A 24,228-nucleotide genomic window follows, 5' to 3' on the forward strand; every position below is an offset into this window, starting at 1 on the left:
ATGAACCTGCACTGCCCCAAAGACAAACTACACAAAGGTGTTTTCTCTCCCCACACAAATATAACCGCTTCCCTCCCTCTATATTTACATGGGGCCCAGGAGGAAGCTGCCAGACGTTTTGGGGCAGGTCGTCTACGTGCTGCATTCCACTGGGGAAGAGAGACGAGATGGCTCTATATGGATAGTTCACATTCAAACCATTAAAAACTACCCCTCTTAACTTTATTATATATAAAAGACTGTCAAATATAGTTCAATTTGTAAAAGTGGAGGGGGAACCATTTTTAATGTACAATTACCCTACTCAACATGGATTCTAAAATTCCATGACAATATTCCTTATCAGTACTGAAAGGACATTTTGTAGTTCTACTCATTTATTTATACTGATGAAACTCCTAATATCTTAACTCTATAGCCCTAACAAGATTTCCATACAACCTCTTAAAATCCTGGGTGAATTGTAAAAAGCGTATAAATTAGAAATACATCCTTATACAAATGTTCTGCCTTACCACAAAAAATTTATTCAGCAGCATTGAGCAGGTGTATGCTGTACAGAAGTAATTGGCCAAGTATTTCCACATCCATGTGATCACTTCTTGTGATCAAAGGGCCCTGGAATGTGGAGAGCACAGCTATCCTGCTCCTGCTGTCCCCCCCCCCCACTTCCTCTTCCTGTTCAAGAGGCAGGTACTGTACCTCATTACTCCTTTGGCTCAGCCGTCCAGACTGCCCATCAGCACCCTGTCCCAGGATGGAACATAACCTTATCTAAAATAGACTGGTTAAAAATAGCCTGGTGAGCCACACAGGGAGCCCATGTGTACCCTTGGGCGAGTCAAACTCCATCACAAGGGGTGAGAAATGGGTCGTTTTGGGATGGGTGCATCAGTTAACTTATATCTTTTTCTTCTCTACTGTTGCAGGGAAATATTTTCATTTCAGAGACATTTCTTGCTTCTTCTTAAATGCCATAGAGGGCTTTTCTTATTATTAGCCCTAGAAAGGAAAACATTTTGTATATCACACTTTCAAAAAAAAAAAAAAAAAGTAAAAAATAAATCTGGGATGTTGTGTGCATTGTGACAACCATAAATGGTGGCCAGGTAGTTTCCCCTCCCATGTGGGTTAAATTACTGAACTGTTTAATTGACAGAAAAGCCGTTGGGGGCAGGGTGTGTTCAAATGAACTGCTCATGTCCAGACCTCTGCAGCAGAGACTGAAGGAATGAGGGACACATCATTACCGCCACTCTGGAGAAGAACTGCCGACAAGGCTTTGGTGATGTGGATTCATTTAAGCATCACAAGCTAACAAAGGATGCCTCCTCTCAAACAAAGCATACATCTAATCATTGTGAATATAAATAAACACATATAATTTGACCCACCTTCACACTGAAAAGGTTACATAGGAAGTTCATCACTTACGTTGACAGGAGCAACAAATGTCAATAAAAGTAAAGGGGAGGGGGGTGAATTTGTGAGACACACACAAAATACCATGTGTTCATGCCTGTTTGGCTGATCCCATGTGGCCTCTTACAATGGCGTACAATGACCTCTCCCATTCCTCTGACGACCCCCTCCATTGAGAGCAGGGCAGATTATACCTCAATCCCTGCTGGACCATTCAGGCTGCCTGTGTCTGACTTTTCCCGGTGCTCCTGGCTTCACGTGTCTGAATCGCACTGAACAAACAAATCTCCACCCATCACCTACTTCTTTTGTGAGCACTGCCTTTTCAAGAGGGGGGAAAACGTGGAGGAAAGGTTTCAGGATTCAGAGGTAGATCTGCAGGGTGATCGGCTACCCCAGACTCAGCGCCAGTTCTGGAGAACTCTCCTCTTCGGCTGGTCCATCAATGTACCCATAATTTTGACTGGGACGGAAGGTACGCAAAATGTGAAAGAACAGCCCTAGCAGCAGTCACAGAAAGCCACAGGGAAAACTTTCTCCATCTTACATGCTCCCCCACATGCACCAGTGAAGCAAATGGAAACTTCCTTAAAACTTTCTGAGTTTCTGAAAAGGCTCCCAACTTTAGTGCAAGCTTCATCAAAATGATCACTTAAAAAACAGGAACTTCCAACTTCTCTTGGAGTGAAATAACAAAATAGACTTAAATTTAAATAAATAAAATCTTCACCCATTCCATACTACAAAAGACATCCACCAAGCTAAAATAGTGAACATTGCTTGATTTAGTCTGCTCTATAACAGACCACCATTCAGAGATGCTCAGTGCTCAGAAAACTGGGTGGTTACTAAAGGCCAAGGACAACTGCACAGGACAAACAGCTCATATCTAAAAACTGAACAAGAACAAAACTTTTTTTAAACTTGCTACTCCCTCACAATCTAACAAATACTTACAATACAATTTTCATTCAACATTCAGAGGAGCCTATGAACTGTAATTCACAGATAAATCAAAAGGGGTGGCAGACCTCACATAAAATGGGAAAAATAGAAATACAACAGAATTATTAAACACGCTTGTGACCGTATAACCGTATAGAGTTAAAACTAACTAATATACTGAATGCACACACTGGTATCCAGCTGACTGCATTGACAGATATGACAGCACGTAACACCAAAAAAAGATGGCCATTCATTACCACTTCAGAAAAAGTGATTTAATCTAATATTCTTCACCTGGCAAAGCCAGCAACAGTTAAAATACTAATGTATTTTGTCGTACAATACAGGTAGAACTGAAGTCTTTTCTTGTCACTCCTTGACCACTGGACTGATTCCTCATTAATATCATCATCTAAGTGACTGATGATAACTAACTGGACATTGGTTTCAAAAAGATGAAATGTCACCCAACCCACCTGTTTTAATCCATTTAGTCATAGGACAAGATTAAAGCAGATTTTGCACCACATTTACATCCCAATAACAAATGTATCTTGATGTATAACACTGCATTTGTAGTACAACACAAACTGCAGTATTTACATATAAAGCATGACAAACTTAAAAGCTTCAAACGAGTCAACGGCGTCATTTTGACTACATTTAAGAAACAAGTCAGCAACATCGGCTAACCCTCGATAACCAGGGGATAAAGAAATATTCACCGCAGAAGCAGGCTGGTGAGGTCCAATCAAACAGAGAGAAAACAAACGAGGCAGCATGGACATTGGGGAAAGAACAATTAGGCTACATGTCAGCTTCCAGAGACAGAAATCCCGGGAGACGAGAATCAATCATGGATCGAACCTGTGTTTTGTAGTTGTCCCCACGACCATGATATGCACTGTTGTACATCGCTTTTGATAAAAGCGTCTGCTAAATAAATGTAATGTAATGGAGGAGATGATGATTCTGCATTACTGATGAAAAACACAGCTGGGTTCTGACACCTACGTTATGCTAGGTGAGTCAGATTTACAGACTCCACTGGATTGAACTCTGTTCACCGCTGAGATCACTCAATCAGCCATAAATCCTATTTACACGTAAAACAACAAAGACAAAACCATGACCAAATTCAAACAGGTTACTAGCCTATACAAAACAGTGTGTCAATAAAAATAATAAACAAATAAATAACGATAATCACTGACGTTTTGGCTCACAAATTTGTATTTACCTTTATATTGTTTACATATTTAATAAACAGATAGTACTCTGTAGTTAACTAACGTTTGTTTAAATTTACAAACACAATTAAGACTAAAACAATACGAACACGTTTTGGATGCTGCCATTTTGCCAGATACAACTTCCGCCCACTTTCCTGGCTAATTGCCCACATCTAGACCCTTAGGTTGATGGAACCCCGCTGACATCAGTCTCTTACATTACCGTCATGGGTTTTGAAAGTCAGTCATACTGGTTAACTCCTTGCACGTGGAGCAATGATGAAAAACAAGGGAACTATTGCTTAATGGATGCGACAAGAAACAAGATTACGATTTTAAATTTTAAAAAAGTAGCATAACTTTTCGGTCTGTGGGCATCTTTACGCCTTCCTCAGAACCGAACTCTTTCGGTGGTTTCAAATTGTATGCTTTCAAACAGTGAATGTGTGGTGTTGCCTCTGTAGGCCGGCTCGAAACCCGTGTAGAATTTCGTGATGGAATGTGAACTGCTCATCCGGACCTACACTCTATGGCTCTATCCAAGTGGCCACGGAGGGGAACGCGAAAACCAGATCACGATAGAACCTCGCTGGAACCACAGCAGGTTTTTTTTTTTTTTGCCAACACGCCCAAACATAACTACATCCATCGAAACTGTCCATAAGATTAACCAATAGCGGATTTATCGTTATAGCAAAATACCTGCACGACTAAAAAAACTTTTGAACTACATGTTAAGATGGTTACAAATAAGATGCACAAAGTAAATCTAAAAGCTTACCGTAAAGCGCAATACTGGATGAACTAAGTAGACATCAATTCACTCACAATGCCGCGAAACTTTTCAGTGTCCCACCAAGCTGCCAATAACTCATACGAAGTAGCGAGACGATAAAATGACCTTTGAGTTGCTATTATCGTGATGCTCCCTCCTTGTGTAAAACACCAAACAATTCTTAACTTAAAAGTTAACGACGACGCATGTTTGCATCCTTGATTCGACGCGAACCATCACAGTTTCCACATGGCAACGCCAGAGACTACACAATTCGCAATAAAGTACTTTTAATTTCAGACAGTTGTGACTTCCTCCTTTTCGGCGATGCTCATTTCAAGAATATCTTTCCAAAACATGTCCGACTGACGAACAGTCATATGATGAGTTTTTAAGGAATAAAATGCAAGCAAACAGTAAATATGTATATTAGTCTATTACAAAAAAACAAGTAAATGTCTGTGCAAGGTCAAAACGTAAAAGGACGCATGGCCACCCCGTACGCTCTGGCCAAAGTACATTAAAGATGTGGATGCTACGCGCAACAGAAGTAATAAACTTTGTACCTTTCGGCACAAGCCCGCATCCTTCCAAACTAAACTCTGGAAAAAGTTCGAAGTCGATCGATCCTTTGCTGATTTTCTCGGTTAGCATACACAGGTAGTTAAAAATATACGAGCACGAGAAAGAGACCCAGTGAAATTCCACAGCTCAGACGTTTTAATCATGGATGAGCATCAGGTCCATGAGCGAAAACTAGGAAGCAATCCTGTTGCGAAAACTAAATATCTACACATCCCTTACCCTACTTTACTCAACATTCGTGACACAAAACATTTACCCGGTACACATATTGCTTAAATCCGACCAGATGTCGACAGAAAACAGCGAGGCGTTTAGAAAACGATCCAAGTACTTACGTTTGACTTTGTTGGGGTTGGGCTGCTTGCGCCGAGACATGGGGATGATGGTAAATGGTGATGATGGACTAAGAAAAAAAAGCTACAAACTTGTTCCGGAGAGGAAGCAAAATGGCGTTTCTGAGGATGAACAAAGTTCGCCAACTTTATATTGTCACCCCTTTCTCACTTTTTCTTCCAGGACTAGGAAGATGAGAGAATAGAGTTGACCGGAGGGAGGTATAAAAAAGTCTCACTTATTTCGCTCTCCTCTCTCTCACTCCGTCTCTAAGCGCTGCTCTCTAAACCTGATAAGTATACGCATCACGTGTTGCTCCCTAGTCTCCAAGGGGACGTGTTACTGAGGCTGCTACCACTAGACTTCTGCCTGCAAGCATCTCCACAGGAGGGGGTCTCTATCGAGCAGAACAGAGGAAGGGTTTGAAAAAGTTTGCCAAAGTCATTGGTACCATGCCACTAAACTCCTTTGTAGATAAAATATATGTATTTAGATATATTCGACGGTTATGTTCGTTTCGCCGTTTAAACATGTCTTAGAGTGACCAACCCCAAGACTTTACACTGCCGCTAACATAAAGTAGCCTACGATGAAAACATACCGTTTTTGATAGGTTTTCATAGGGTGTACCTAAACATTTAATAGGGTTAACATTAATTTCATGTTCTCTCTAAAATACTGTAAACATAAAACCAACTTATTTCATAAAAATTCTCTCTCTCTCTCTCTCTCTCACACACACACACACACACAGATGCACACACAAAGGTCTCCTCATTATTATCACTAATATCATACTCAAGCTGTCTGTGATCACACAAACCAGCAGGGTCTTCAAGACTACTAACAAGTTACATCTACATTATACAGAGATTTAAAACATGAATACACATACATAAGCATATATTGCAGATATTTACATTTGTACAAATATAAATATTTCTAAAATGACCATGTTATGTTGATTAGCATTAGCATGAATAGAATAGTCTAGCCAGAAAACCCATCAAAAGTGCCACTAGAGTGTAGAAGAAAGGAAAGCTGTGGTGGGCTGGTGATCCCCCAAGAAGAAAGACAAACCAACAAGTTTTGCCAGATATTCTTGCACTACACTGTAAAGGGAGACTGCTGTACCGCCTGTCAATTATGGTGTCACTCAAAGCCAGTGGTGATCACCTTATCCACAATAACAATGGATATAGTACACTTTTCATCTCATGATATCAAAATAGTAAACTCAAATCAACCCCCACCCACACCTGTGTGATGCATGGCAGCCATTTTGTGACTGAACACTCGCTGCACATCAAATTTTCAATGCCCACTGGTCACCAGGGAGACTGTAAACTGTGGGCTGGTTGCTACCTTTAAAAGTGGGTATATTGCATTGTGTCATTGTTCTATCCTTGGACCAGATGGGTAGGCACTTATTCTAAACTGATTCCTGGCATGTTCACCTTAACAGCTTCATTAAATATAAATAAAAATAATATTAATAAAAATAAGTATGTGGTCTTGCATCAAGGGGCATAAACATATAGATAAATTACAATTAATCCTACAGTGTCCACCTGGGCAAAGAGTCCTATATTTGTTATTGCTCACTGATATCTTTGGGGAGACATCAGTGAGAAAATTCAGCTATTCTTTGGTGATGAAACAAATGAAACAATTACCGTAACCGTGTGAGTATGCAACTGTCAACTCTCCCTCAAATAATTTAATTTGTCATTTAACATTAAGTAAAACTGGGTGAGGTCAATGCAGTTGGTATTGTGGGAACTTTGGGAGCAGACTCATCGGGCAGAGTGTACGGGCAGGTTTGAACAGGTCTCTTGCATAAAAGACCTCGCTTCACAACTGTCTACCCAACTTCGAATAGAGGGATAAACATCACTAAACCTGGAATAAGTGATGCAACTGCTATGTGAATAACCAAGTTTGCATCTTTTGTATATAAAACAAAAGCAATGGATGATTGGGAAAGGTTCATGCTAATTATATTTCACCATTTAGTTTTAATGATGTTTGAAATGTTTTTATATAGTCTATTATGTAAAAGATAAAGTGTGTAAAATACAGTTTGGACATTTAAAATGAGAAGTATGCTTGAAAAGGGGCGTTTGCGAAATGACCAAACAATGGTAGAAAACGAGTGATGTTATTTATTCGCCGTAACTAAGGTGTCCGAGCCCAGCTTGGTTGCCTAGGAATTACCACCTGCCCTCTTGAACGGCAACAAAAGGTGTTCCTCATCCACCGCGAGATCGAGTACTGACGAGTTTGACACTGCCGCAAAACAGGAACGCTTACTTTCCACCCAGGTTAGGTCTAGCTCAGCAAATGGGATGCAACTTCAGGCGGATCAGATGAAAATACGAGTGGGAATACTTCTACACGACCGACTGTTTTCGCTGGATCCCTTCCTCAACGTTCTCACAATCGACAAAAAGAAGTGTTCGTGTACACACAATAAAATAATCGAAATACTCCGCATTTAATCGCAAAATACACAAGTTCCACATAGGATTGTAGAAAATAGCCTATAATTCGTAACAAAAAGTGTGTAATCGAGGACGATGGACGGATACCATCCCCCTCGCACTACAGCGCCTCCCCCATCACATGAGACGAACACCTGTTGGTCGTCTCAGTCTGGTGATAAATTGAAGTGTAATCAATACCTTATCCACTACACCGATTACTAACATAAAAAGGCGTCAGACGTTTTGTGCTTTTGGCTTTTTGAAAAAGAAAAAAATTACACGTTTATTTGCGGCTTCGTGCCAATTAAACTTAAAAGTAAACTGGAAACGCTTCACGTTCCTGTTTTTTAACTTTTTAAACAGAAATTGTTAATCATTTTATTTTATAAGGGAAGGACAATAGGTTTTAAATTGGCAGCTGAAATGCACCTTTTAGGGGAACGTAATCCAGAGGCTTCATTCAAGTAACAGTGGCTTCGTCGTTTTCGACTTTAACAATGCGAGATTTAATAGGTTATTATAGTGAAAAACAACTGCATTTGGTGACGTTTATACGTGTTATTTTCACTTAGGCCCAATAAACATCGAGCGCAGCACTGTAAAAAAAAACATTGAAGTGCTGCGCAGCATCCCCCACTCACATACGCTCGCACTGGCAGCTCTTTGCAGCCGTATTAAAATTAATGACCTGAGCATTCTTACACAAGCATGGTACCAAATCGGTGACGCGCCTGCGCACTGAAGGCTTCTATCTTGAGCGCTCGAGAACGAGACTGGCAGCCTTTGGCAGGGAGGGAAAAGGAAAACCCAGGGAGGCGAAGGCTTGCGAAATCTTAACTATGACACGCTTTAAAAAAAACTAACTTTGGCTCTCCGTTTCTTTCAAGAACTAGTACTAAAATCATATCGTTAGTTAAAGAATGTCGACATAATACATACTGTGAACGAGTAGAATTTACAGCTAGATGACGAGGCGGTGTATATTTGCGCCGATTCTCAACTGCTGTGCACCACGCGGCACTGGGGAAAGTATAGATAAGGACAGAGAGGAGGGAGTGGTAGAAACCGGTTTCCCATGGCAACGGATGATTTGTGGGTAACACTTGTTTGCCTGTAACCGAGAAGCAATGTAAATGGCCCCCACTGAATAACCTTTAAAGTGAACGGTATACAATAATAACGCAGCAGTCAAATTTTAGTTTCGAAAGGACTCGACTGGACTTGCTCTTCAGTTAAAACAATATGCTGATGGGACGCTTATAGGCTCGTGTGGTGGCCCGCAGTTTGGGTGTTATCTGACCTTAGCTGAAGAATTTCTAGCATGGCTGGTTAGCTGCCACATTCCTAAGTACCATGCACACAAAATGTATCCTACCGTAGCCAATATATTAATGCAGGGACTGTATGCAATCTTACTTAAACGGGGGTGCTCAGTTGAAACACTTTTAAAACGAAGGCTTTTTGTTGTCTTTTAATTTATTGTCTGTCTTTCGATTGCAGCCATTTTATTTCCAAGTAACACCAACCATAGATAAGATTGCATAGATTTTATCCTGTGCGTCTGTTTTTATTACTAGTGATCTAGAAAGCATTGATAAATCATTAATATAAACTGGAGCAGCTTCCACGGGCCTGATTTGTGAATTGCGTCACTGTTTTACCTACAGTAGTTGTTGGGTAATCCATAAAAGGAATTTATTAATCTAAAATGTTTTTTATTTAATTCTTAAATTTTAAACTAAAATGTAAAATGTTGGGAGCATATAATAGATATACATCAAGCTTCTCTTCATGGTCATATAAAAACAATATACAGACTAATAATAATAATAATAATAATAATAATAATAATAATAATAATAAATAATAATAATAACAGAATCAGCAAAATAGAATAGACAGATTGACATTTTATCCATAAAAACTGTTTGATCTTTGGTCACTTTTTAATCTTTTCATTCAAGTATATGAATTTATGAATTCTATTTGGTGTTAAGTTTGGAGGAGACACATGATTAGCAAATTATGTCTCATTGACTAACAATTTGAAGTTTATTTCAATATTAGCAATACTTATCCAGTATTGTCAATACTGATTAAAAATCTGCTTTCTTACATAAACTGCTGATTTAGTGTAAATGTGGGAACCTTCATGATTTCAAACAGAATTAGTAGTGGTTGAGCTGTGTTTCCCCTTTACTGTGAAGCACTTTGAGATCACAAGATACAAATCAATTTATTTAATGCAATCAATTATCAGCATAATACATTGGTGATTACAGACCTTCATCCAAACATATGCATTGCCATATATGCATTAAGGATGCCTTTTAGAAATGCAATTTAATTTCCTTGTATTTTTCCCAGGTTGGCACAACAATCCTTCTTGACAGGCACCTTCTGCCTGTCCCTTTTAGCCCTATGAAAAATTCATTATTTATTTAATACACAAGAACTTTGGTCAATATAAGATGCAAAACTGTCTTCTACATCTTATTACTAGTATGATATTCTGCAGTCTGCCCTTTGAGCTTATGTGGGTTCTCTGACACAGATCATTGCAGTCCCACCTTCTTGTTCTCATTGGTCCAGATTACACTTGGGGCCTGGGACTTAGCGTTAGAGGTGAATTAAAATTGTAGTGTTATTTAGGTAAATATTTCTTCACCCTAGAAATAGTTTCTCACCAAGTAAAATGTTAAAAAATTTGTGCACTGGGCTATCTCCTTATTGTAGCTTCAAAATGAAAGTTTTTGATGGCAGAACCTGTGGTAGAACCTCTTATGATACATTGCATTGTACTTCACAGATATGTTATTTGCAAGCATTTTTAATGTATTATTTCACATCTGTTGTGGAAGTGTTGCCCTATTCGGATGTTCACATACCCAGGGCTGCCCCCTTTATTCAAGGATTGCATTTGATAAAATGATCACATGAGATTGCTTTTTAACTTCTAAAATATCAACAGTGAAGGGCTGGCAGGGCCCATGATTAATCTGATATTACTTTGCTCCCTGTTATTTTCTTGATGTTTTGGTCTTGGAAAGATTGACAGCAACAGCAGGTTCTGTTCAGCTTTGAGCAGCTGGTCTGATGCTGAGAGCTTTATTGTTAACCCCATGAACAATGATTATTTATTTTTTAGCAGTCACTCCTGTGTATTTTACATTTGTGTGTGTATGTGTGTGTGTGTGTGTGTGTGTGCGCGTGCATTGTGTGTTTTCCCTTCTTTGATGGCATATTTCTGGTAAAATAACATATTTAATTTGAAGTGTTTTCTGTACACTTTTCTACCCAACATTTACAAAATCTAAGCAAGTTGATATTTATTTACATTGCTCATGCGCAAATGATTTGTCACAATCAACTTACAAAGCTTAACCTGGCCTGGCCTAACCCCTGTAAAAGCAAGCCAGAAACAACAGCTGCAAGGAGAAACTGCCTGTCTGGCAAGCATTCCTGTTCTTTTTTGTCAATTATATAGTCTTAGATTATTCCACCAATGAATCAATTTGCTCTGGTCACATATTAGCCAAATTTATTCATATTTGTAAATTTGAATGCCCGCAAAATATTGGCTTCTCTGTTTGCTTTGGTATTACAACTTGTCAGGAATATATAATGGGTATAAACCGCCTAGTGAATCTGCCAAATAAATATTTAAATATCATAAAAAAATAATATCAGTTTTATTTAAAATAAAGTTGAATTGACTGTGATGAACATCCTTTTTTGTCACAACACATTTTCTCCTTAGTAGACTGTCCTGGTTTCTATCTTTCTTCCAAGGAATTGGTATGGTTTTTCAAAGGGGAGAGCGGTTGATACATACTGGAGGCCAACAGAGGCTTCTTTCACTTGCCTGTGTATAGATCAGGACAACCCCCAGCATGGCGACCATTTTGCTTGCATCAGCCAAAACCAGTTGATGCACTGAGTTAAGTAAGCTAGTAAAGATTAGATAATGGATTTGGATACACCCCTTGTCTCATGGTGACGACGTATTGTCACACCCAATTTGTCTGCAAACACTGGTGGATAAACATGCATCTGACTAAACAGAGCATTAAGGGAAACTTGAATGCCCTGTGCAACATTTATCAGTTGGCGAGATGCCAACGATTATGGAGAGTGAATGAAGTCCTGGGTCAAGATCTAGACAAGTCTGGAACAAATCATAGTCAGAGGATCTATGCAAAAAACAAAACAAAAAAACAGAAATAAAACAAAACAAGATCAGCCGGATGGTGTTAACAGCATTACTCATGACTCTATGCTCAAATGCACTGGCATAGTCTGGCCTATTTTTACCCACAAGGCCACAGTGTGCTTGGACCATCCCGTGACACACTTCAGCCGCCCAGCTGCTTTCAGACCCTTGCCAGTGCTCTGGGAGTCCACAAATGTTCAGAGACCACTGTCACTGTTTAACACGGCGTTAGTGTGAAAGCAAGGAGCGTGAAGATGCTGGCCCAGGGTTAATCAGTGACCGGCTGGTGTCGGAGCCATGTCCCCTGCTGTGAGTCTGCCGTGCACTTGGGCTGGATGTCACTGGGGTGATGGGTGACTCGGTGGAGGCCAGCAGCACCGTCAGAGCGGTCAGGGACGGACCTGAGGAGGGGTGGGGCTTGTTGGGGAGCACATGCTCACTAAAGATGTCTGTTTAGCTCTCCACAGTCTAACGCAGGAGTGCTCAGCCAGCCTGTTCCTGCACAGCTTAACACCAGGCAACAAACAACACCTTCCACCATTACAGATCAGTGAGGATGCATTTTGGGGAAGAACATTGCAGTCTGAAACTGTGGAATCACCACTGCACCACCACATCAAGAACAGAACATGTCAGCACCATTGCAGTTGCATGCAGGGAACTTATCTGTATTGCGCAACACACTGCAAAAATGCAGGCCACAGAAAGAAAGTAAGATCTGCTCCACTGCAATTCTGTTTACTGCAACTTCATTACTAATTTTTCACATCCGGCTTTATCAACTGTGTGAAGAAATGGACCTTTGGTACCCAGGACAAAGCGATAAGGATTTATGTCCTTTGTTTGAACAGTCGCACGATCCCGGCAAGGGCAAGATGGAGGCTGAGTTACGACCTGGTGTGACTGTCCCGCCCGATAAAAAAAGGGGTTGAGGAACAGGACCTTTGGTCAAGGTAAAGCGTTAGAAGGGAAACACACCTCCCGTATACTGCACCCTGTACGGGGAGAGGCCTGTTATCACTGCACAGCGGAACCTTGCTCTAATCATACTGTCAAAAAAAAATCACCAAAACGGCTGGCCAATGCTGCAGGAACAGTACGCTTTCTGATACGTAGTGCGATAAAGCAGACCATTAAAGGCATATCTGTACCCAGTCTCAACAGAGGTGAGGCATTGCACTTTGTCAAAGTGCCGGACGGCTGGGCTCATCTGTGTCTTTGGCTGCTGGGCTGTGATGAAACGTGTGGTACTTTAGAAATGGCTCAGTGTGGCTCTCCGATTCTGGGCTGAGGAAGCTGGTATTGATCCGGAGGTCCGGTGCAGTACCTTGTGCAGCCTTTCTCAGCTGTTTACGATGGCTCAGTCATTACTTTTCTTCTTCTTTGTTTTTTTTTTAGTTTTTAGTTTTTTTTTAGTGCAATATATGTAAAGGAAACAGCATTCTTTCCTTGTGTGTTTATGTTCAGGGCCATGAAGAATCTGGGACACAGACGTACAGGACCACGCATGTTCACATGCAGCCACAAGAGGGTGCCATACTACCTGCATGCGGCCTATTACGTAACAGTGAAAGTCTGCACTGGGTTTATTGATACAGCTGGTTACATAGTAAACCACACAGTGCCTTTGACCCACAGTCACCTGGATCATTCCTGTGGCCTAAATAACCCTACTATCGTCAGGCAAGGTGACGGAGAACTCCTGCATACCTTCATTTGTCTCCATTCAACTGGATTAGAGGAGAATGAGACTTCTGACTGTGGCACTTATTATCAATGAGTAAATGTTCTGTGATAATGTTTTATATAGTCGTTACTGTGGGTGTCTGAGTTCAATAAGAAAATAATTTTTTTAACTTGACTTGTGTTAATTAATATGGTGTACTAAAAGTATCTATCTGAATAAACATTTATACAAACAGGATTAAAATATTTATAATATTTATACCTGAAGGAGATCCAGACCTAAAGAGCTGGAACAGTTTAATAAATATGACAATGTTCAACCCTGCAAAATATCTCTGTATTATGGAACTAGAAAGTGCTTAGTTATTATTATTATTATTATTATTGTTATTGTTATTGTTATTGTTGTTGTTGTTGTTGTTATAGGATAGACAGCTCCAATCATTCTACAGTATATACAGATGTAAAACAAATATAATTAAATCTAAAACTCAAATGTTTAGTATACAGAAACCAACACTTTTTTGGGGTTCAAGTTTTGTAACTGCATAGATGTGATGTGAGATGAAGCCACAGCAGATGTTGAGGGAGCGGGTAGGAGTGGTGCGTGTGTGTGTGTGTGGGGGGGGGGGTTCACTCTGCTGTGTGAATAACTGCGTCTTTATTCTGTGCAAAAGGCAGACTCTGCACATGCCGCGGTCATTCTCCCCTGTTAGAAGGGCAGCTACGGCTGATAGTTGGAACAGATGCAGGATGAAGTGTGCTGCCTAACACCCCCACAGCCCCCCTCCCCCCTTCCCTTCCCCAACCCCCGGAAGAGATGGATCAGTCGCCTGAACTCAAACACCTCTCCTTAAAAACTGTTGCTCCACAGGAGAGTCAAGCTATCATGGGGCTTCATGGTCCACTTCAGACAGAGGGCGGGGGATGGGTAGAGGAAACTCACTAGCAGGCCAGTGACACAAAGATGCTCTGTTTACAAAAAAGTAGTAGTTTTGCCAAAACAAAAATTTAAATTTGTGGGATCCCAATTTTTAAAGGAGTAAAAAATTAAATGTAAAGATAGCAATTGTTTGAAAACAAAGTGGCCAGTTGGAAAGGCTATCTTCAGGATTCCTTCTTCGCATGGAAGGTGACTCTTCATATGCCCAACAGCCCCCTCTACAGGTGAATAATTGTGCTGCAATTGTAGGGAATTGTGCTTTTTCCCAGCATAATGTTACCAAATTGACCCCAGTAACTCTTTCTTATTGACCAAAATTAGACATCACTTTGTGGGTTCTCCCAAAGAGTTTCAACATGTCTTTCTGTGGGCCAGACTGAGTTTTTTCTGTGGGCCAGACTGGGCCAACTCTCACTTCCATGACAACCCCTATAAAGAATTGTCTTCTTTGGGTTCCATTCACTAGTACCGGTGTAACTTGATATCTCTGATCACTCTTCATAACCACACTCACGATTTGACAAACAAGGTGAGTGACTCGTCAACCTACTCTCTTTTGTTCTCTTGTTGAAAATCGGTCTTGTTTTCTGCAAATGTCCTGTATTTCGGGTAACCGTGACATACCAAACAAACACGTGATTTAGATTTTGGTTCATTTATTTTTCTGATAAAACAGTGATGTCTAGTGACTTGTGCATACAAATATCATTTGGTAACCCAGGATGTTGCTTGATCTGATGACAAAGATCACTTAGCGGATCACACAGAGAGCTTTGTCAGATCCGATTCCACTCAACCACCCAACAGTGCTTCAACCGCACAATTTCATTTGCTGGCGTAACAACACATGTTATTGAAGTCAAAGCAGATCTAATACCATATGCACCATATTAGAGTAGCATATGGTTCAAATATGTAATTCTATAGACAAACAGATGTCAGAACCAGCAACAAATACAGCAATTCCTGCAAACGACACACACATACACACGCACACACACTCACACTTGTCACAAAATGTCACCCCAGCCACAAATTTCCTGATACAGCACTCACTATGTATAAGAAACCCCGGCTTTTGTTGTGTTTAATTGCTGGTTTTAAACTGGGGATATGTATTGTGCACTGTATGTGTGCATGTGTGTGTGTGCATATGTGTGCAGGGCCATTTAGAAAAATTTTCAAGTTGTCCAAACTAAACAGTGTCCCTGTGTTCTGATTCCTGGTAGAGCCCTGCTTTAATCAGCCGCGCACTGGGACATATCCAGTGGTCAATAGAGTTCATTGATACCAATGCCAGTCACTACGGATGAGACGCCCTGATAACAAAACAGAGAATACAAATGTGATTTGCTAGCCAGTGCCATGTTTATGATCTAATTACAGTGATTACAGAGCCTTGTGGATCAGGTCCTGAAGCGTTTAAGGTTCCTCAGAGAATATGATACACAGCAATTAATGGCAGCATATAAAATTGCTTTGAGAATGGGGTCAGGGAGGCTCCCGTGTGTGATGGCACAGTACTGTCCTTCCAGAGCAATTATGGCCCTCCCTTCCACTGATGGAATGGGAGAAGTGCAAATCATTGCTACAACCCCCCCCCCCCCCCTTAAACAGTCAATTAAACACAGCCATGCCATTTATTAGGGAACCAACAATCCCAGCAGAGAATTCTAAAGAGTTTGGTTTACGGGAAGGAAATAGCTCAAACACTAAGGGTGGTGATGTTCTGGTACCCTGATTGAGGAAACTTTTAGTTTCTGCTATTTTCTTTGGGGGGGGGGGGGGAGTTTCCGGAAAAGAAGAAAGCTCTTGGAGCTCAAAGAGAAAGTGAAACAGACCCCACCCTGAAAGTCAGTAGAATCACTTGGGAGGAAACTGACAAACTGTTGTGCTTCCTCCTCAGAAAACCTCTGTTTTGTTAAATCATTTTCTAGATTCAATTTGAGCTGAATATGTTAAGCTGTGCATCATGAGAGAAGTACCCAGATGACCCCCCCACCACACAGTAATATTTTGGAGGATGTTTTTAATCACAGAGAATCAAAGAATTGTGTGTTCACTGGCTTTTAATCGCAGTCACATGGAATCATGTAGAAGCTGGGCAGAAGGAAAGAGGCGCTCTCCAGGAAGAAAGTCAGTGAAAAGAAAACCTTCATTCAGTGTAACCAGAAGATTTTCAAGTGATTGCCGGTGCCAACATTCGTCAGCACTCTGAAATAGAGAGAGAAGCTTGATTAAGGAGAAATGCTGTCCTGGATTGCATTGTAAAGCCAGTCCTGATTCTCCTCATCAGTCTTGATATGCAGTAAATACTAAGAACATCATTCACTTTGTTCACTCACTGAGTGACTGATCACAGATCAGCGTTGTCAAGGAGATTAGAGAACAATGGCCCCAGGCCACAAAAGAAAGGCCATCACAGCCAATTAGTGAAAGCAAGCCATTAAAGGTGTCAGAGCAGAGGCTGGCTCCATGTTCTAATAATGAATTTCAATGTGCCAAATCAAATGTTCCAATGACAATATAAAAGGACTGATTTATAAAATGAACAGAGAGTTCAGCCCATCAGGTCTTGTCATTCGACCTGTGGTTTCAAGAAAACCCTCACTGTGTTGATCTGGTCTCACCCCCACCATGAATGTTGATCCATGAATGAGAAACTGTGTGTATAGAGAAATGAAATCTGAATCAACGTAGCACTGAAATTGAAGCTGCTACATTTAAAGTGTATTTATGGAACTTTATTCATTGCAGAGTAAAATAACAAATCTGTCTTTATGGAAACAAAGATCTGATGATCATATCTTACCCTTACAGCATAAATGTCCAATGGCTGCTAATGAACCATAGGAATCAGTTTCCTGCTTCAGCATTTTATTTGTGTAGAACTGATGAAATATGACAGTAAACAGGCATCTCTTACTGAATATTAATTTACAAGTTTATGGGAACAGCAGCTCAATCCTCTGAATACTAATATATTTCAGAGTACAGTTCTGTACAGAACAATGGTTACAAGGAATACTCTGAGTATGTATATTATCCAAGAAAATAATGAAGATTGATTCAAAACCTTATTTAAACAACATCTCTTGGCTCAACAGGGCTCCTCATGGTAACACATCTTGTAAATCTTGTATGAAAGTGTGTATGTATGTATATGTATATGTTTGTATTTATATGTATATGTACAATTTATGTATAAATGTGTGCCATCATATAATATATCTTATTACTTAATATGGGTATTACAGGGATATATACTATGATTATATGGTAAAGATGGGGATCCTAATGAAACAAATAGAAATGGTCTCCCTTCTGTGGCCACATGCCGCTAGCAACAGTCACCTTGTAACCATTGACCTGTTAGTCATTCTGGCCTAATGTATAAAAAGTGCTGTAATTTCTACAGGGCAAAAATACCCTTTGTTCAAAACATTATGGACCATATATATGGTCACATACTACAGGCAGTCATCAAGTACAAATGATTTTCAACCAAGTACTAAATATATCATTTAGTCCAAATACTTTTGCTCCCATAAAATGGGGGGGACTATGTACAAAAAGGCCTACACAATGGATATAATGGCAGGACTAGACACCAAGTACCTCCTCCCACATAAGGAGACCTTACAGATCAGTCGGAAGAAGAACCCTTCCATGAATTACAGGGACACTTACATTCTGCAATATAAGCTCTGCAGTTTCCTCACAAATTCGTAGCGCTTGGGAATCTTCCATTTATTAGCTCACCTGATTTTGCTTTTAGAGAACACACCTCATCTTGCCAGATCATGTTTTGCATGCGCTGCGTTTGACAAAACAAGGAAGTCACCCAGTGCAATGCATCCTCTTAAGTGCTGCTATTTCTGGAGCACAACATGGTCAAAGCCTACTGGCTTACATCCCCCTCGAGATCAAGGCATGTGAAAGAATTCTTTTCTCCGGGTGATCCTCAGGATTCCAGTAGGGTGCCCTACTTTAGCCTGATTTTTAACAGGATTTGCCATTAGGTGGTGCTGGTGAACAGTAAAATTACCTTTCCTGTTCTTGTCGGTTTGGAAAAATGCACATACCCAGTTCACGGCAGGTCCTTGTGGTAACTGGACAGTATGACAAATTTAGATTTACAGGCGGCTTGGCCAACAGGGTTTCTACAGCGTTACGCTTTCACAGCGCGCGTAATTCAGCTACATACATTTTGGGATTATGTACCTTGTGCCGGCGAAATTGACGGGAATGCGGTAACGTGAATGACATTGAAATAGCGGATATCGGGTTTACAAATGGGTTTGACGTTAAAATGGATACAATACATTTCAACCCCCTGAAAATGACAAATAGCTCACTTCCCCCGAATAGTGTTAATTTAATTTACTGTTTGTGATGCAAATAACAATAATTAAAAAAAACAGTTTTGGTCTTAACGAATATGGCCTGACGAATGTGGAAAGTAGAAAATTTAATGGAATCTATCACAGTGTAATGTCGGTCAATAAAAACATTTTTAAGTCAAACTGGGTGTTTTGCTCTCATTGCGCAGTTGTGGCCTGACAGCTCAACAACCGTATAGCGAACAAACGGCCATAAGGAGGTCGCATTGAAGATTGCCGTCGAAGTTAAATAGACAGGCGTGACGGCGCAGTGGGTTATTAGTTCCCATTCAATAAATAAGAGACAGCAAGAGTCTAGTCAGCCATGCACGGTCATTCACAAGTTTCATATGCCCCCTCCTGGCCAATGAGACACACTGCAGGCTGGCAGAGCCCACTCGACAGAATCTGAATTCCTTTCACAAACAATTTGTTTGCATAATTTTCCAGTTGCTACTGTATAAAGTATGAATAAGATTGTGAAAGGGTGAGGTTATTTCTGTCCTGTTGCAGTATGTTCAGCTCTCTAGCTGGGGAGTGCTGGTCATAAACGAAACGTCTGGATGAAATATTCTCAGGCAGCTCCTCTCTCCATGGAAAGGCGAGAGGACTCTCTGAACACAGATCAATGGAGCAGGTGCACTCCCTGGATGCCTTCGTGGAAGGAAGCAGGGGCAAAGGCAGGGGCTGGAGATTTATCTGTGATGCGACCTTCCAGAGGGGGCCCCCATCTGCACTACATCCAGCTGTGGAGGTCAGAGGTTGAAGGGGCGGGGTGGGGTGGGCATAGAAGGTCTGACAAGGAATGAGGTGCAGAGAGAGGGAAAACAGGGATATAGCGGGTCTATATTGCAGCTGTCAACATATTTTCACAAACATTCAAGGTCAAACCCCTGTTCAAGGACAAATCTTGTATAATGCATCACAGCGCTAGGTTACTGCACACAGGGGAGGAATCCCACAGACCTCAGCCCTTGAAAGGTGCCGTCTACAAGTCCCCCCTAGTGGAAAAAGGTGGGAATTGCGTCAGCACCAAAATGAAAACACAACTGATGTAACGGTAGCTGGCTAGATAGCTAGGGGGGTACAAAGGTGAAAGGGAGTTGTGTGTGTGCACTGGATCACTGCCTGCGTTCGCAAACACCCCATGTAATAGGGTGTTGTCCAGGCAAGAGCAGACAAAAACACTTATATGAGCCTTCCACTGGAAGTGACGGTCTCGATGCAACATGAGGCACAGGTCACCTAACCGTTACCTAAGTGCTTGTTGCATGGTTACACGGGGACAGAGAGGAAAGCTCTGAAGATAAAAAATAATATAGAAAATGAACAAAACTGAAAAGACGTTAAGGAATTCTGGCTGCAGGACAGCAAACTGCTAAAGCTTGTGCTGTTGAGTTCAGTGCAGGCTCGTCCAGTAGGGTGGTGTGCAGTGATCTTTTGAACATAGCGGTTTGATATCACTGCAGTAAAGAATATCGGGTAGAGATGTGGTCAGAAACGTTCCAGGCATACGCTTACAGTAAGGGTTTTAAGTGCTTCTAAATCAATACTTGAATGAAACTTGGACCATTGTGATAAATAAAGATCCTGTCCAATCAGTGGCAACCAAGCCTTAGAGCAATGACCAGAAACCAGCAGATATCCACTGGGCACCACTGAGATACAGAGAAGAGAGGCATCTTCTCATGCAAAGTACACCTTAAACAAAAACTCTTTCCTTTCTGCCTCTATAAATAAACCCCAAACTTTGTCCCACAAAGGAAAAGCATTGCTACAATGGACACAATAAATCAAAGTCACACCTGAACTCATTTCCCAGGTACCGGATGATGCTAAGATGTGCCGCATTGATGTTATGACAGAAAACCCACTCACACAGTACGTACGATAATTACTTTAGGCATAATTCAATTGATTGACTGTCCAATGGGCAAGAAGGAAATGCTCTACTGCTAATCAATTAATCAATTAACAAGCACTTGGCGCATACCAGTTCCACCAGGAGGTAAGCCAAGGTTGGGCTGTTTCTTCAATAGCTCCAATCCATCAAGTGATTATGGAACAGCCCTTAATACTGACACTTTTTTGAACAACACACAAATCAGAAACTTCAAAATGACAAAAAACATCGGTGAGTGGCAGGATATTGATACGCTACAACAAATAAACGTCAGGACTCCGCCAGAGCTTTTTTTGGCTATTTAAAAAACAAATCTTACCAATACAGACTGTCAGAAAATCACACCTTGTGCCATGACCAATAATTGTCAACAAATATGAATAGCCTCTTTAAAGATTTTTTAAACATCTGCAACTGCTTTATTCACATAAACCCCAGTGTTCCTGCGGTTAAATATAAAAATATAGATGTTCTATTTGTGTCGGGATACATTAACAGACTACATAACCAAGGGAAAATATATTTTCTGTGTCATACCCACAGTATTATCTGGGCCAACTTGCGGCCTGTCTCAAAACAGGCTTTTCCTCTCCCTGAGCTCACTACATAACAGCACTGGTGAGGTGAAGTGGTTAATTAAGAGAGCTTGATTGTACCTGGAAAGTTAGTTTGTAATCTTAGAAGAGGGGCCGCTGTTCCCTCCATATTTTACCTGAACTGTCTCTGTAAATACCCATGATAGGAATGAGGACAAAGTGCATCTAGATTGTGCATTATGCCATTTTAAAGAAACCCTGTATAAAGGCTAAGCAAATACATTATGTGGTGTTAAACCGGTCTGTGCCAGTTAGTTTTTAAAAGCAAAGCCACTACACCACCATCCTCAATCAAAAAAGAAAAAAGAAAATAAAAGAATCAATGCACAGCTGAGTGATATCAAAATCAAGACAATTAAATACTCAATCAAACATGGTTAATTGTGCTCGGGTTGAAACAAGGTCATCTCATATTTCCAGAACAGAAGTCCTCCATGACTGTTCACTATAACTATGCTATAACCATGTCACCTGGAACAAGGTGTGTTTACATCATGTGCACACAGACACACACAGACGTACTATAAACGCGCAGGCTCACACACACGCACGCACGCATGCGCACACACACACATACACAGCACAGGTGCCCACCTGTAAATTCAACACAATTCTAATGAAGAAAACAAACAAGTCACTTTGGCTAAACCGTTAAATATCTCACCTGAGATTAAGAATAATACAGTTCACTTGACTGTTAAAAATGCCCCACACACTACACACTAACATGTATTTCAGAAATAATGATCTGAAACATCTGTGGTCTGTTCCAGGAACTGAAAACTATGAGTTATGTTCGTTCACTCGCTGACAGAAAACGGACAGAGACCGTGTCCAGTTATTTACTCTGTACGACTACAGTAAAGCACTCATGAAGAGACTCATATGTGGAGGAATCCATCCTTTGTTCTGGTGAAGGCACACAGCTGGAGTGTGTGAACGGCAGGAGAGGGGTCCAGGTGGGCTCGGATCCCAAACTGAGCTCGTTGTTCTGATCCATAACACCACCCTACAGTCATGGTGTAACGGGGCTAACGCAGTGACATCATCCCCCAGCGGTCCACGCGTTCAGCGAGCGCTGCTCCGCCCTTCAAAGTTCTGAATGCCGCGGAGCTCTCTCCGTGCCGCATTATGGCGCGTGAGCGAGCTGCTTAATAAACCAAATGCCACGGCATTTTCCTACGCCGCGTAAATACCACCGCTTTAAAGCCCGAGAACAAGCTGTTTGCATTTAAGAAGCCGCACGTAAGGAGCCTTTACGGAGCCTTTCGTTCAGCAGGCTTGATACCTCTAACAGAACGCTAAGCTTCACCTTTCAGATTATCATCTTCTGCTTCCGCCCATTTGATGAAGGAACAGATGAGCAGATGTCCCGGCAGTATGAGAGCTCCTCAAATAGCAGGTCACACCAGGCGAATGCTCGGAGCAGCGCACGGGGGTGCAGCTGGTCAAAAGAAAGGACTCTCTGGGAATGTCTCCGGTGTCGGTGGGTAGTCAAAACAAAACATTTTCCCCCTCAGTCAGCCTCAACATTCAGGTCACAGCTCTAAATGTTCCGGATGAGCACTTTATCCCGTTTGAACATTTCACCCCACAGAGGACATTGGGGCTTCGTAAACACACAAATACGGCCTGACCGGTCTCTGTCAGTCCGGGCACAGGCCAGCTTCTGATGTTTGTTGGAGGGATGTTTTCTGAGACGCTTAATGGCCCCCTGTGTCCCAGCAGGCTCCTGCGCACACTGGTGTGTCTCTTACAAAGTCTCTTTATTTGCTGACATGGCCACAAACCCAGACAGTTATTATTACCCCCGTCAGTGTGGACAGAGGTGGGGACAAGTACTCGTGAGTTTAAAAGTGCCATTACCTGATTGGACAACTGACCCCACTTCCTATGAAAGCACTTCTGGTTTGTCAGCAAGATCAATGGCGGTAAAGGTTACAGGGGTGCGGCAGGTACCACTCTCAAACCCTTCAGATGTCAATTTCTGGTTGATTTTTTTTTGTTCATCCCTGCTCTGACTTCTGATTGACAGACCTGTGTCCCAGGGTGGCCTGCACCACCCTCATCCCCCCCCCCCAAAAAAACAGAAATAAAAACAGTGTCAAGTGTATAACACTGGAGACCTACTGTGCAAAATATACTGCATTAGAGAGGTAGAGCTGGTGGCATCTGTGTCATAGGAAGGAGAGACAGGGAATGAGAGAGAAAGAGAGAGAGAGAGAGTGACAGAATGAAACAAAAATTGTGAGCAGAATAGAGAGAGAGAAAGAGAATAATATATAGAGAGAGGGAAAGCGAGAGACAGAGTGAGAATGAGACAAGGAGCGAGAGAGAAAGAGAAGAATAGAGAGAGAAAGGGAGAGTGAGAGACAGAGACAGAGAGAGAGAGAGAGAGAGAGAGAGAAGCCATCCCCCATAAATAACATGCAGCTAAATTAGCGAGACCCAGGGGCTGGGCTCCAGGCAAGGTCTCCCCCCCCCCACTCCCGACCGCCATCCTGACCCACCTTAAACTGATTTACTGAGATGCAGTGATACTGGGCCATGCTATCCCACAATTCATCACAGCTAACACGGCCACTTATAACATAACCCTGGGCACTAAGTCAAAAACACGACAGACATGCTGGCATGCCTGTCGGGGGTCTTAGCAGCAACATTCAAGCAGACCTGTACATGAGCACACACACACACACACACACACACACACACCACAAAGGG

At 41.4% G+C, this 24,228-nt stretch overlaps 1 protein-coding gene across 4 annotated transcripts in view; it reads right to left on the reverse strand.

Moving 5' to 3' along the window:
• The window catches only part of LOC135260925 (ras-responsive element-binding protein 1-like), a 58,783-nt gene extending 53,149 nt beyond the window's left edge, over positions 1-5,634 (reverse strand). The window contains exon 1 of one of the 4 annotated variants that reach the window (XM_064346669.1): positions 5,298-5,634. In XM_064346669.1, coding sequence (XP_064202739.1) covers positions 5,298-5,337 — 40 coding nt within the window. In that variant the 5' untranslated portion in view covers positions 5,338-5,634. Of the gene's footprint in view, positions 1-4,383; positions 4,878-4,943; positions 5,232-5,297 lie in introns of those variants that run through there. The other 3 variants (XM_064346666.1, XM_064346668.1, XM_064346670.1) reach the window with 3 other exon arrangements.
• Positions 5,635-24,228: the final 18,594 nt, after the last annotated feature.

This window comes from Anguilla rostrata, chromosome 8, assembly GCF_018555375.3.
Source record: "Anguilla rostrata isolate EN2019 chromosome 8, ASM1855537v3, whole genome shotgun sequence".
Taxonomy (NCBI): domain Eukaryota; kingdom Metazoa; phylum Chordata; class Actinopteri; order Anguilliformes; family Anguillidae; genus Anguilla; species Anguilla rostrata.